General features: G+C 42.6%; 1 protein-coding gene across 3 annotated transcripts in view; it reads left to right on the top strand.

Moving 5' to 3' along the window:
• Positions 1-14,099, top strand: part of mtus1 (microtubule associated scaffold protein 1) — a 148,950-nt gene that overhangs the window by 122,000 nt on the left and 12,851 nt on the right. For all 3 annotated transcript variants that reach the window (XM_033029476.1, XM_033029459.1, XM_033029467.1), the window contains exons 9-12: positions 7,649-7,863; positions 10,743-10,848; positions 10,994-11,067; positions 12,536-12,628. In XM_033029476.1, coding sequence (XP_032885367.1) covers positions 7,649-7,863; positions 10,743-10,848; positions 10,994-11,067; positions 12,536-12,628 — 488 coding nt within the window. The remainder of the gene's footprint in view (positions 1-7,648; positions 7,864-10,742; positions 10,849-10,993; positions 11,068-12,535; positions 12,629-14,099) is intronic.

Below are 14,099 nucleotides of genomic sequence, written 5' to 3'. Positions count from 1 at the left end.
CGATTCTATATTTCACTGGAGTCTGATGGCTTGACTACTCATGGAATTTCTCCCACTTGGTGCAGCAGGAGTTGCCAATGTTTCTTCTGTTGCATTTCCAGAATGCAAACTCTCAAGTTCGGATCAAAAAATATACTTGACTCTACTTACTTTGATTTAAATTATTCAGAATGAAATGGTTAATTTATTTGGGGGGGTTTAAATTTCTAAGTATTGAAACTATCAGAGGTTTGTGCATTTACCTGCTTTTTACACATGGAAACTTGGATAAAAAAGATAACCCAGAATTTAAGTTCTGAAGAATTCAAATAATTCCTCAATTGTGTTAGCCTTAATCATTGTACACATCAAATTTAAGCAGAAATTGTGTGCAATTTGACATGTATTCACTTGATGCAGGCCAGTTGACCAAGCAGAAAAACATTGAATTCAGAATGCACTAGTCACTTTCTGACTTGAGGCACCAGAATTTTTTCCCATTATATGATTACCATGCTTGTCATTGATGTGGATTGAAAATTGAAATGGATTTCTAGCTTCCAGTGCTCTGAAATAAGATGCTCACTAAATAATAGTCATGCCTTCAAAATTACTCAGGTAGATTTAACAGTTTAACCTGCTGAGTTGTTCCAGTAATATATTTGTTTGCTTTGATATGACTTGTTATGAACCAAACAGATTTCTGGTTCTGACTACCAGTTGTGGCAAGCTTTAAAAGAGCTTGTGCTATGAATCAATTGAAGAGGAATTTGGGAGTAAACTTGCTTTCATCATTCTGGGCTATTTTGTTTGTAGGTGGCTCAACATGGCTAAATCAAAATTTCTGGGTTTTACATATTGTTTCATTCATAGCCTTGCAGAAGCCTGTGTTGGGAAGGAACCGACTTGAGTTTAATTCCAGACAGCACCTTAAGACAGTAGTTGGTTCAGTATTTAAGATTAATGTCGCAAGAATGTTATTTGAACTGGTTATTGATACCTGGAATGATGTTTGGTGTCACATTGTTTGAGCACTCATTGAGTGAGTGAGACAATTATTTTGACCCCATTGGTGGCCCTGCGTGGGTTGATAAATGTATTTCACATGATCCAAACCCATGCCAATGCTTAATATTGGCATCTTTAATTCCTGTAATTAAGGAGATTCAACTTTGGTTAAAATGGATGCTGAAGGATTGTTTTCTTTATCTTTAACCGTGATTGCTAAGACAGCAGTTTAAGATTAACCTGAGCCCATGGTGTGGAAACCCATTCATCAATGCTCATGCGGGGCAAAATGGAGTATTTAATGACACTTCCATTTCTCCACGCTCCACCCATAGCTATTTGGTTTCGGGTTTTTTGATTTAATGATTTAATTTAAGAGTTTAATGATTATCCAGGTACTAATTAAGGGTTTAATGATTATCCAGGTTCTGCCTCCGCCCTGTTCATTCTGTAAATTCTTGATTTGCTACTCATAGTAGCAGAAAAATGTCTTCTATAAACCCTTCCAAATTGTAACTTAGCACTGACCCAAGAGAAATGGGATCTTCCATTTCCCCCCAACTTTGAATTTTACACAGTAGAAACAAGGAACTGCAGATGCTGGCTTACAATTTTTTTTTAAAAACAGTGCTGGAGCAACTTGGTGGGTCAGGCAGCATCCCTGATGAGCATGTGTTGATGACGTTTCAGTTCAGAGTCCTTCCTCACGACCCGAAATGTCATCTATCCATATTCTCCAGGGATGCTGCCTGACACATTCTCATCGCCACACAGAGATGAGAAGGAATTTCTTTAGTCGGAGGGTGATAAATCTGTGGAATGTTTTGCCACAGAAGGTTGTGGAGGCCAAGTCAATGGACATCTCTAAGGCTGAGATAGATAGATTATTGATTAGTATGGGTGTCAGGGGTTATGGGGAGAAGCCCAGAGAATTGGGTTGCTGACCTTCCTGAATTGAGGGAGAGATAGATCAGACGGGAGCGAATGGCGGAGTAGAATTGATGGGCCAAATGGCCTAATTCTGCTCCTATTCCTTATGATCTTATGACTTTGTGACAAATGTTATACATCTCCATCAAGATGTTTCTCACACCCAACCTCAACTAAATCCACAGCAATCTTTCATTCCAACTGCAGTTCTCTGCTCCTGTTCTGGTCAAATTATATTCCTGTTGTGTGGGCACCAGAATTGCATGTGGGATACAAGCTGTGCTACCTCGTATTACCTGCTTCCTGATGGAATTTAAGGACAATTTAGATGCATTAAAAAACAAGGGGCTTCGTCCTGCAGAATGCCACTCCACTCAATTTGCTGGTGGTTTAATTTCCTGTTCAATCTGATGAGATTGTTGGCTTTTTTCCCAAACGGCCATGTAATAGCTGAGCTCATCATTGCGTTAGTCTAAGTGCACATTGCGCAGTGACAATGCATTCCACTGCTCCATTTTAAAAATCTTGTTCTGCTGGTATTACTGCCTCGCCTGAAATTACTGAGCCTGCCCTTTTTAACAGTCGTAAGTCAAATCTTCCATTCTTCAGCCAACACATCTGTACCCAGACATTGGAAAATGATTGGAGTCCACTGTATTTCCTCCCTTTTAGAAACCCCTTCATACATGTCTGAAGGAGGATGCTGAATATTTCCAGCATTTTGCAGTAGAGCAAGAGATGTTTGGATTGATGGCCATTTCCCAAAACTTGCTGATATTCACTTACCTGGTGCCCTTTTTGACCCAGCCTGTGACTGGAGAACAATACAGAGCTGAAATATTTAGTTTTTTTTTGTATCCTTTGTTCTCTAAAAAACATCCACATTACACAGCAAGTGCATGTAGTCCCCACCCCATATGACGTGACTCACTTAAATGGTGCTGACCTTCCTGAATTGAATACCATCTATAACCTTGCCATCTATCCAATTTGTATACTTTATTTCCCTGTCCACCATTTGTGGTAAATTCAGAGCTATCCATGTCTCTGAGTTGAAGGTAAACAAAAGAGAGCTATGGAATGTATTTTTAATGTCTATCTATTGTTGTACGTCTTGTGCATGAATATGGTTGGTTGCACAAACAATTTATAAATAGCGAGAAATGTATTGTAGGCAAGACCACTGTAGGTGAAGAAGATGCTTCAGTTTTAATGTGACCGCACCAGGTATCCTCAGTGATCTGATGTTGTAATCCACCCTGGCAATTGAATAATACTTTCCTTTTTCATTCACTGCCCTCTGATGTATTTTGTTTTTTGTTCATTGGTATCTTTTGGATAAAAATGTCTTTATTACTGTGGATGCCAGTAACATATCAAGTTATGATGGTTTCAAGTCAAGTGGTTGGCAATAGAATGCCCTTCATGATAATGAGCAGCATAAGCATCAGATCATCAGGTTAGCTCTTGGGGCGAAGGAAATCAAGGGATATGTAGGGGGGGGGGGGGGGGGGGGGGGGCAGAACGGGGTACGGATTTTGGATGAGCAGCCATGATCATATTGAATGGTGGTGCTGGCTTGAAGGGCTGAATGGCCTACTCTTGCACTAATCTCTATGATATTGGTTTGAGAATTGGCCATCTGTTCAGCAGGAAGCAGTCTTGTATGGACATTTTTAAAGCTGAAAGTGAAGATACTTGATCACGAAGGGCTGGGAGGAATATAAAGTGGGATCAGCCATAATCTTGGTAATGGTAGAGCGGTCTCGAGGGATTAAATGGATCTTGTATACTTAGTACACTAACCTGTCTCCAGGATAAGATGGGACTGAGGGCTGTGGAAGAAGAGTAAAGGAAGATTGAGCCAGTGAGATTTATGTTTGGGTAGATGAACTAATCACAGTCAAACCTGGCTCATTATTGAATTTGAAATCTATTTGGTTTACTGAAAATTTGATATTTGGATCTTGCATGTCTTTGGAATGCATTTAATACAAGGTGAAATTACAAACACCAATACAATTCAGCGTTCTAGTTCTGCGTCAAACTGTAATTGTATTCCATTAAACATAGCCTATTATTTATATAGGATGATATAGAATGAACTTTCCAAATTTAGGTAACCGCTTTAAACCCCCCCCCCCCCCCCCCCCCCAACCTCTCCTTTCTCGCCATGGCCTCCAATCTCAGCCCCCCCTCCCCCCCCACTCAGCTGGACTTCTACATATTTCTCCCAGCCATCAAAACCCCCTGGCCTGAATCCATCATATCCACATATTACCTGTCACGCTCTGTCTCTTCCAGCTTTCTTCTAACCCACCACTCTCCTCTCCCACCACCAGTGTGAAGAATGGTCCTGACCCAAAATGTCACCCTTCCGTGTTCTACAGAGACGCTGCTTGACCAGCTGAGTTACTCCAACACTGCCCTTTTTTAAAGTAGCTTGAATGCATGACCGTTGTCCTTGAAGCTATTTTTGGTATTGGAACAAAGGAGTCTGTTTTTTTTAAATGGAAGTACATTAACTAGCATGAGATTGTCCTGAATAATATAATCAGCCGTGTTGTCATTGGGAGTTATGACTGCAATTTTTACCGGAACCGATTATTAGTGTGACGAAGCTGCCCTTTCAGACTGCAGTCGACTGCATTGAGTTATTTAAGTATTCAAAAGGGAACTGCAGATGCTGGAATATCGAAGGTACACAAAATTGCTGGAGGAACTCAGCGGGTGCAGCAGCATCTATGGAGCGAAGGAAATAGGCGACGTTTCGGGCCGAAACCCTTCTTCAGACTGAAGAAGGGTTTCGGCCCGAAACGTCGCCTATTTCCTTCGCTCCATAGATGCTGCTGCACCCGCTGAGTTCCTCCAGCAATTTTGTGTACCTGAGTTATTTAAGTAGCTGATATTTAAAAATTGGGGTTGCAGGAAATGGAGTTTTGCCTAGTTACCGATGTACAAGTTTATCCCAATGCATTTCGAAGTGTTTGATGCTGTTGTAAAATTAAATCTGCAATCGTAGGTGAGGTTGTGACACTGAAAAATTGCATTTAAAATCTTCGATTACCATTTTAATTGAAACTACAGGTGCACAACCTTTTATCCGAAAGCCTTGGGACCAGACACTTTTCGTAATTCAGAATTTGTCGGTCTTCGGAATGGAAATTTTTTAGCGTAGATTTTAATGACTGGCTCAGTGGTAGAGTGCTCGGCTCATATCCGCAAGGTCGCGAGTTTGCGCCTTGATCCCGGCAGTTACTCGATCGCGAGTTTGAGTCTTCAATGTCGTTTTTTCTTGCAGAATAAATGTTTGTATGAAATACAGTGTAGGAGAAGTGTACTGACTGTGTGGGCAGAACTTTGGAAGTGATTGCCCACCAGTCTAAAAAGCCGCTGTGTCTCCCTGTCCCTGGGATAGCAGGGGGCGATCAAACAGCACAATACCCCCCTCCCCCTCCAACTCCAGAGGAATCCGCTCCCCGATGGGCCGCTACCAAAGATCATAGAGGAGCTCCTCTATGATCTTTGGCCGCTACAGCGACAAGTGGCAGTTCGCCCACAGCCCGAGCTGCGCCCCCTCATCCGCCACCCCAAGAACAAGACGTACCTTGCACACCATCAGCTTCTGCCCCTACGTGTTCCTCTGGAGTTGGAGCGGGGCTGGGCTGGAGTTGCTGCTGGCTGTGGGTCTCTGGGATCTCCGTGCTTGCAGTGGGCCTGGGGGTCGGTGGGCGGCGGTGGGAGCTGTGGACCTACGGACCTACCTCCGTGGAGCTAGCCAGCTTCGGAGCGTGGAGAGTTGCGGGGGCGAGCTGCTGCGACCCGACTCCGGTGGATGGTGACACCGGGAGCTCGCGGGTCTCCGGTGGGAGACTGCTTTGCGGGGCACCGGCAGCGGCGACTTCTCCCGCCCGAATTACGGGGTTGAGAGCAAACATCATAGAGGTTGAGAGTGACCTGGAGGGGGGCCTTACAACGCCCGGCGAGGCTGTAAATTGCCGTGGACTTGCTAGCGCCCGCCGGGGGCTCCAACATCAAGACCGGGGCAGGGCCCTACATCTCCCGGCGTGGCTTTGAGTGGCCGCTCCCCGATGGGCCCCTACGACGCCCCGAGCTGCGCCCCGTCATCCGCAACCCAGGTTCCTCTGTAGTTGGAGTGGGGCTGGGCTGGGCTGGGCTGCTGTTGGCTGTGGGTCTCTGGGATCTCTGTGCTTGTGGTGGGCCTGGTGGTCGGTGTCCAATTGGTCCTGACACGGTCCTGCTGCAATCGCCGACGTGAAGACAGTGCAAAGCCCCCGCGCCGGTGCAATGGGCGGGGAGCTGGAGAGGGGAGGGAAGGGGTCACACACATGGCCGGGAAGCAGAGGGGTGTAGGTGGGGTGATACTGAAGCGAGCGACAATCTGCTGCTGCCTGCCCCGCTGAGTTAAAAAGTTCCCACGCAAGACTCACGAAACATTGTGTATCGTGAGTCTACCGTGGGAACTTTTTAATTCAGCGGGCAGGCAGCAGCATATTGTCAATTATTAACCCTCCCGCGCAATATACCCTCATCTTCTCTTTTATGAATGGAGATTTAGTTCCCCTTTCTTCGAGGACCGACCGGAGGTTCCGCTGTCACCTCTGCGGGCCGCCCTCGGTGAACGTTTTCAAGGACCTTTCTTCAAGGACCGAAAAAATGGCCGCTATTCGGAGGTTTTCGTTATTTGGATCTTCGGATAAAAGGTTGTGCACCTGTACTCAGAAAATCGAAAAGCCTCGCTTGTAACCCCATTTTTCATTGGTTCCCGTAATTTACAATATTTGAAGTCCGCCATAATTGTTTTTCGAGCCTCTGTGGAATTATTGCATAGAAAATAGAGGATTTGGTTATTTTCCTCTCATCTCCGTTTTGAATGCTTAATGCCTTTTTTGAGAGAGTTCTTTCATTTGCCCTTGTTTCCCCTCCCTACAAAAACAATCCCAGTCTGTTTGGATTTCTTTAAGTCACCAATCGTATTGCAATAGAATGACCTTCAGTTATATCTATTGCCCATTCATCTATATTCTGGCCAAACTGCAAGGGCGAAATGATCGGTTGAAGTAAACATTTGGATGCCGGGAGAGTGGAAGATTGCTGTGGTTATGATCCTAGCACGGCTGTCAGTGGTGTTGGGTTCGTGCACATGTTTATTTTGCATCTGGTATTTGCTTCTCTGAGACCAGTCCTCCTCTGGAGTCTTTGTCTAGAAAGCTGCCTGCAAAGGTATCCGGTTTCATGATCTGATGGAAGGATAACACTTATTTTGGCCTAAATGGACATGAAGAGCTTAACGCTATGTTCCAATGTAAATTGCTTTAAATCTATATTGACTGGAACAAAATGTATGTGCAGCATGGTATTGCACACGTGGCAGACTGAACTTTAGAGTTCCTTTCTTCAGTTATTTTCTTCTTCCATTAAAGTCTTGCAGGAACCCCTCTTGTCGTGTTGTGTACAAAATGCAAGAATAAAATATCTGGCACATCCAGGTTTTTAATCAAATTGTCTCTAGTTTTTTTTTGTCAATTCACACAAGGTGAGTGATGTGCTACACTCAATGCTTATCTGCTCGGGTTGTGACTTTTCAAAAATCTAGCAGGGGATGCACAAAAACTGATCAAAAAAAAAGGCGTTCTCGATTTTAAAGCTGGTATTGATTCATGCATGCATTTGTACCATTAGCTCAACTAACACAACTTATGCCATGCAGAGACAAGGAATTTGACGTATACCCAGTTGGAGAAGGATCAGGAAGAACTTCAAAAAAAATATGAAGGAGTCCTTCAAAAGCTGTCTGAAGAACATCGGAATGAGCTTAAAGATTTGGAACAGAGACTGGAACAGCTTTTCAATGCAGAGAAGGAGCATTTGGAGCAAAACTTCAAACAAGATGTGGAAACTCTGCAAACACATCTGCAAAAGGAGGTCTGATTCTTCAGATTAATTTTAAATTTCTAGGGAAAAAATAGTAATTTGATTCTGCACTATTTTATTTTGGCATATGGCTTTTTATTTTTTTGGAATTTTTTGGCTAAATGTCTGTACGTATTGAATTGCAGTGATTACATTGTAGGAGATGGTGATTTGACATATTACGCCTATACTCACTCTTTGTAAGCTGTAAATTTCCCCTCTTCAAGTATCTAGACAGTTGCTTATTGAAAACCACAATTAAATTTTCTGAAATGTAGAAACTAGGAACTGCAGATGCTGGTTTACACAAGGACAGAAAGTACTTGAGTAACTCTGGGTCAGGCAACATCTCTGGCCAAGATGGATAGGTGACATTTTGGGTCAGGATCCCTATTGAGACTGATTGTTGGGAGGGGGTGGAGGAGCAGAAGAAAGCTGGGAGAAAAAATGTGGGACAAAGTGTGGAAGGACACGGGTTGGGGGGGGGGGGTTGTATGGCAGATGGTTGGAACAAAGTCCAGAGATTAAAGCAGAAGGTGTGAGAGACTGAAGAGTTGCAAATTGAGGCTCGAGGAAAGAAAGAGGGGAGGGAAGAAATAGATGGTCCACAGGGAAAGGGCGGGGGGGGGGGGGGGGGTGAATTGTTAGCTACCTCTAAATTTGTCTCTGTTCAATACCCTGGTAGTATATACTTGTTTCCTTTATCATTATTACAAATTTCCATATCTTTAATTCATTTGTTCCATATTGCTCTATTGCTGTACATCTCTCGTTTCCCTTCCTTTACCTCTCTGTCTGAAGAAGGGTCTCGGCCCGGAACGTCACCTATTCCTTTTCTCCACAAAAGTGGGTGGTTTTGCAGATAGTGAAGATGGTTATGAAAATTTTCAGTAGGATCTTGATTGATTGGTCAGGTGGGCTGAGGAATGGCTGGTGGCTGGTGGTGAGGTTACATTTTGGGAAGTCTAACCTGGGCAGGACTCACACAGTGAATGGTAGGGCTCTGGGGAGTGTTGAGCAGGGGGATCTGAGTACAGGTGCATGGTTCCTTGAAGGTGGAGTCACAGGCAAATAGGGTGGCACATTGGCCTTCAGTCAGAGTGTTGGGAGGTCATGTTGCAGTAGTATAAGATGTTGGTGAGGTGGCATTTAGAGTATTGTGTTCAGTTCTGGGCACTGTTATAAGAAATATGTCAAAATGGGGCGTAGGAGGGTGAGGAGTGATCTTAGAGGTGTATAAAATCATGAGAGGAATAGATTAGGTCCAGTAGAATGCACAGAATCTCTTGCCCAGAGTAGGTGAATCGAGGACCAGAAAACATGGGGTTAAGATGAAGGGGAAAAGATTTAATAGCAATTTGAGGGGTAAATTTTTCTCACACATTGTGGTGGGTGTATAGAAAAAGCTGCCAGAGGAGGTAGTTGAGGCAGGGACTATACTTTATTGTCATTGTAGTGGTGCATAAAATGAAATTCAAAGCGCACTGCCTGAGCGGAGCTCAAATGTACAAAATAATAAAAATAACAATAAAATAACAGCAAAAAAGTGAGAACATTTAAGAAACTGTTATGGAAAGGATGTGTTTGGAGGGATGTGGACCAAACGTGGGTAGGTGAGATGAGAGTAGGTGAGACATGTTGGTCGGTGCGGACGTTGGGCCGAAGGGCCTGTTTCCACACTGTATCACTCTATGACTCTTAACTCGGGAGGTGCTGTCTGACCCCGAGTTACTCCAGCATTTTGTGTCTCCATGTGGACACTAATTGTTTACTGTGTTATGAAAATTCTTGAGCAACGTTACTTTGGCTAATTTCTGATCTGTGTGTGTACAAGTTTCTCTGCAATTAAATGAAAAAGCAACTAATGCTCTGTTCACACGGAACCTGTACATTGACACTTGGGCAATCTTAGTTCTAAAAATTTGATTTTAATTTGAAAACAACTTTTAAGTTGAATTAGCACAATTAAGGACAGTTTAACAAATAAAAAAGTCTAATAGCTAAAATGTAAGCATTGTCGCCAATGCTTTATTGCGAGATTAAATCTTGGAATCCCCAACCCAACCGGAACAGAAATGTAATCATGGAAGTAGAGGAGCTCAAGGAGCTTAGTGCCACATTGAGGGCAGTTGGGCATTCCTTTGCCTGCCATTGAAATTTTAGTTTAGTTTAGTTTATTTATTGTCACGTGTACTGAGGTACAGTGAAAAGACTTCTGTTTACATGCTGTCCAGTCAACGAAGACTGGGCATGCTTACATCCAAGCCATCAACAGTGCACTGATAGAGGATAAAGGGTACAACATTTACTGCAAGATAGTCTGATTTTAAAATAGTTTAAAGCTCTTCAATGAGGTAGATGGCGGCCGGGACCACACTCCAGCTAATGAGGACCGTTCAGTTACATGATAACAGCTGGGAAGAAACTGTCCCTGAATCTGGAAGTGTGCGTTTTCAAACTTCTGTATCTCGTGACTGTTAGGACGGGAGCAGAGGGTGCAACTGGTTCTTGATTATGCCTGTGGCCTTGCCGATGCACCATGAAGTGTAGATGGAATCAATAGAAGAGAGGTTGGTTTGCGTGATTATCTGGGTAGCGTCCACAACTCTCCGTTACTTCTTGCGGTCTTGGATGGAGCTGTTCTCAAACCAGATTATCCCAAATTTTCCTTTTTTCTTGTAAAGGGCATCCTATCTCCGAATGATCATTCAGTTATTGTCAAAATCCTATTTCCAGTAGTTTGCCATACGCTAGTTTGCTTCTACACTTCATACAATAATTGCATTTCAATAATCTTTAGTTGCATCAGAATTGGGAATGTCCTAAAGCTTTAAGTGACTCTCAATTGCATAATTTCCATGATATGACCATTAATTGATGCCTCTTTTTAGGTCGAAAGCTTATCTTCTGAGCATGAAGCACATAAAGTAGAACTTGTTGCAACCCATGCAAAGAACCTAGAATCCCTTGAGAAAGACTATCACCAGTCTTTGGAAGGTAATCAGCATTGAATGTGATCTTTTATCAATGGAATGGCATTGTGAATTGAATAGATGATTTATGAACAGCTGACATATCCCACTCATCAGTTATGTTTGATGTAATCTGAAACTTTTGGATTTATTTTTGTATTTCTTTGCAGAACTGACCAGATCACATGAGATGGAACAAACAACATTGGAAGACAGCTTTACAGAGAGACAATCACTGTTTGAGGTTAGTGTAACAACCTTGCAGGAAAATATGTGGCAAATCAATTCTAAATTAGGAAGATACATCAGAAATGTTGTGCACTGCCAATGAATGAATGGATTGTTATTTTGATGGTTCTGAGGCAAAATCTGCCTTGGGGGGGGGGGGGGTTAAAATTGGAGAAATCACTTGTCATGTTCAGATCTCTCGTACACAAAGAACCCTTCCAATTTTTCATCCTTGCTACCTTTCTTGTAACTGATCTCTGCACTCTGCCTTAAAATATGGTATCTAATGTTGACATGAATATTGCAGCTGTATTATCATGGATTTGGTGACCAATTTCCAAAGTTTATAAAATGACTGCACTTGTATGTTATGCAATTTGTGTGCACTTGCCTTGTCCCTTCCAAAGATGTGTTACATTGATACGTAGACGATAGGTGCAGGAGTAAGGCATTTGAGCCAGCACCGCAATTTCATGTGATCATGGCTAATCATCCACAATCAGTACCCTGTTCCTGCCTTCCCCCCCTCCATACCTCTTGATTTTGCTAGCCCTAAGAGCTCTATCTAACTCTTTTGAATGCATCAAGTGATTCGGCCTCCACTGCCTTCTGAGGCAGAAAATTCCACAAATCCACTATTCTTTGTATGAATTTTTTTTTCCTTTTCTCTGTTCCAAATGGCCTACCCTTTATTCTTAAACTGTGGCCCTTGGTTCTGGACTCTCCCAACATCAGGAACACGTTTCCTGCATCGAGCGTGTCCAATCCCTTAATAATTTAAATGTTTCTATAAGATCCCATCTCATCCTTCTAAATTCCAGAGAATACAAGCCCAGTCGCTCCATTCTTTCATCATATGACAGTCCCACCATCCCGGGAATTAACCTTGTGAACCTGCGCTGCACTCCCTCAATAGCAAGAATGTCCTTCCTCAAATTAGGAGACCAAAACTGCTCACAATGCTCCAGGTGTGGTCTCACCATAGCCCTGTACAACTGCAGAAGGACCTCTTTGGTCCCATACTCAATTCCTCTCATTATTAAGGCCAAGATGCCATTAGCCTTCTGTACCTGTATGATGCTTACTTTCAGTGACTGATGTACTAGGACGCCCAGGTCTCGCTGTACTTCCCCTTTTCCTAACCTGACACCATTCAGATAATAATCTGACTTCCCGTTCTTGCTTCCAAAGTGGATAACCTCACATTTATCCACATTATACTGCATCTGCCATGCATCTGCCCACTCACCCAACCTGTCCAAGTCACTCTGCATCCGCATAGCATCCTCTGCACAGTTCACACTGCCACCCAGCTTTGTGTCATCTGCAAATTTGCTGATATTACTTTTAATTCCTTCATCTAAATAGTTAATGTATATTGTGAATGTGCCCCAAGATTTATTCTTGAAAATACTTTATCAGTGCGCTAAACCTAAATAACTCCTACTGTTAAGAACCTGTCTAATTGGAATCTGTAATTATAGGAACAGATTGCAAAACTGAATGAGGAAAATGATTCTTTGAAAGAAGAAATTAAAGCAAAAAAGATTGCAAAAGCACAAATGCAGAGAGATCAAGTAAGTACTAGTTTTGCAGAGGATTAAAAAAGTTAGGCATGCTTTGAGATGTATTGTTTACATCAACTCACAAGATGAACAATTGTCAAATTTGGGGTGATTTGGGGTTTGTGTAGTTAATGGCAAAAGCATATTTTCTCATGGAGCTGCTGTCCTGAAATTGAAATAACACGTAGATACAAAAGTTACTTAATACAAACAAAGCATTGAAACACGACCATGCAATAGAGCAGGCCAATTTTTGCTGTATAGGGTGATTTCACGAAAGGTCACTGGAGCGTAAATCCCCACTCACGTGACCGAAAATTTTAACTGGGGGACAAGCGTCACTTCCGGTACATGTTAGTGGATGGGAAAACACGCACTTTCACACCCGTTAAAAACATCGAAAACGGCCTGGTTTTGAGCTGCAATTAACGGAGCCAGTCGGGGTGACCGTGAGGAACAGCTACCTAAATTTACAGTCCAAAAAAAAGATAGAAACTAAGGTAAATACAAGAGCGAGCTGAAGGTGTAAAAAAGGCGGAAGTGCTAGCGGACTTTTTTCTTGGAGATTTAAAGATCCAAAATATCGGGAATTATCGCGTTTGCTCGCTGCATTTCATCAAAAGTGGCATTATTGGCTTTGTTATCTTTATTCATTTGTTATATGAAAAGTATTAAAAGTTAGAAACCCGTCAGTAAAATTGCAAAATCGCCCATGGTTCTCGGGTGGGTTTTAACATGCAAAATGAACACGCTTCTGAAGCTCCATTTACCATTTAAATAATCGTAAACTCTCAATGCGTTTGGAAATCAATTTTACTGAGATGCAAGCTTACGATTATTTAAATGGTAAATGGAGCTTCAGAAGCGTGTTCATTTTGCATGTTAAAACCCACCCGAGAACCATGGGCGATTTTGCAATTTTACTGACGGGTTTCTAACTTTTAATACTTTTCATATAACAAATGAATAAAGATAACAAAGCCAATAATGCCACTTTTGATGAAATGCAGCGAGCAAACGCAATAATTCCCGGTATTTTGGATCTTTAAATCTCCAAGAAAAAAGTCCGCTAGCACTTCCGCCTTTTTTACACCTTCAGCTCGCTCTTGTATTTACCTTAGTTTCTATCTTTTTTTTGGACTGTAAATTTAGGTAGCTGTGCCTCACGGTCACCCCGACTGGCTCCGTTAATTGCAGCTCAAAACCTGGCCGTTTTCGATGTTTTTAACGGGTGTGAAAGTGCGTGTTTTCCCATCCACTAACATGTACCGGAAGTGACGCTTGTCCCCCAGTTAAAATTTTCGGTCACGTGTGTGGGGATTTACGCTCCAGTGACCTTTCGTGAAATCACCCTATAGCGGACTGTGACAATCGCTTTTGTTAGAATTTAAATTTCTGTGAAGATCAGTCTTGTTTTGGTGAACCCCAGGTTTCGGGGAATCATGTGTTGGAAATGTATTTAATATCACAACATCTGCAGCTT

This window comes from Amblyraja radiata, chromosome 1 (genome assembly GCF_010909765.2).
Source record: "Amblyraja radiata isolate CabotCenter1 chromosome 1, sAmbRad1.1.pri, whole genome shotgun sequence".
Lineage (NCBI taxonomy): Eukaryota > Metazoa > Chordata > Chondrichthyes > Rajiformes > Rajidae > Amblyraja > Amblyraja radiata.
The sequence above is the reverse complement of the archived record's forward strand: the minus strand, read 5'-3'. Positions and strand labels throughout refer to the sequence as shown.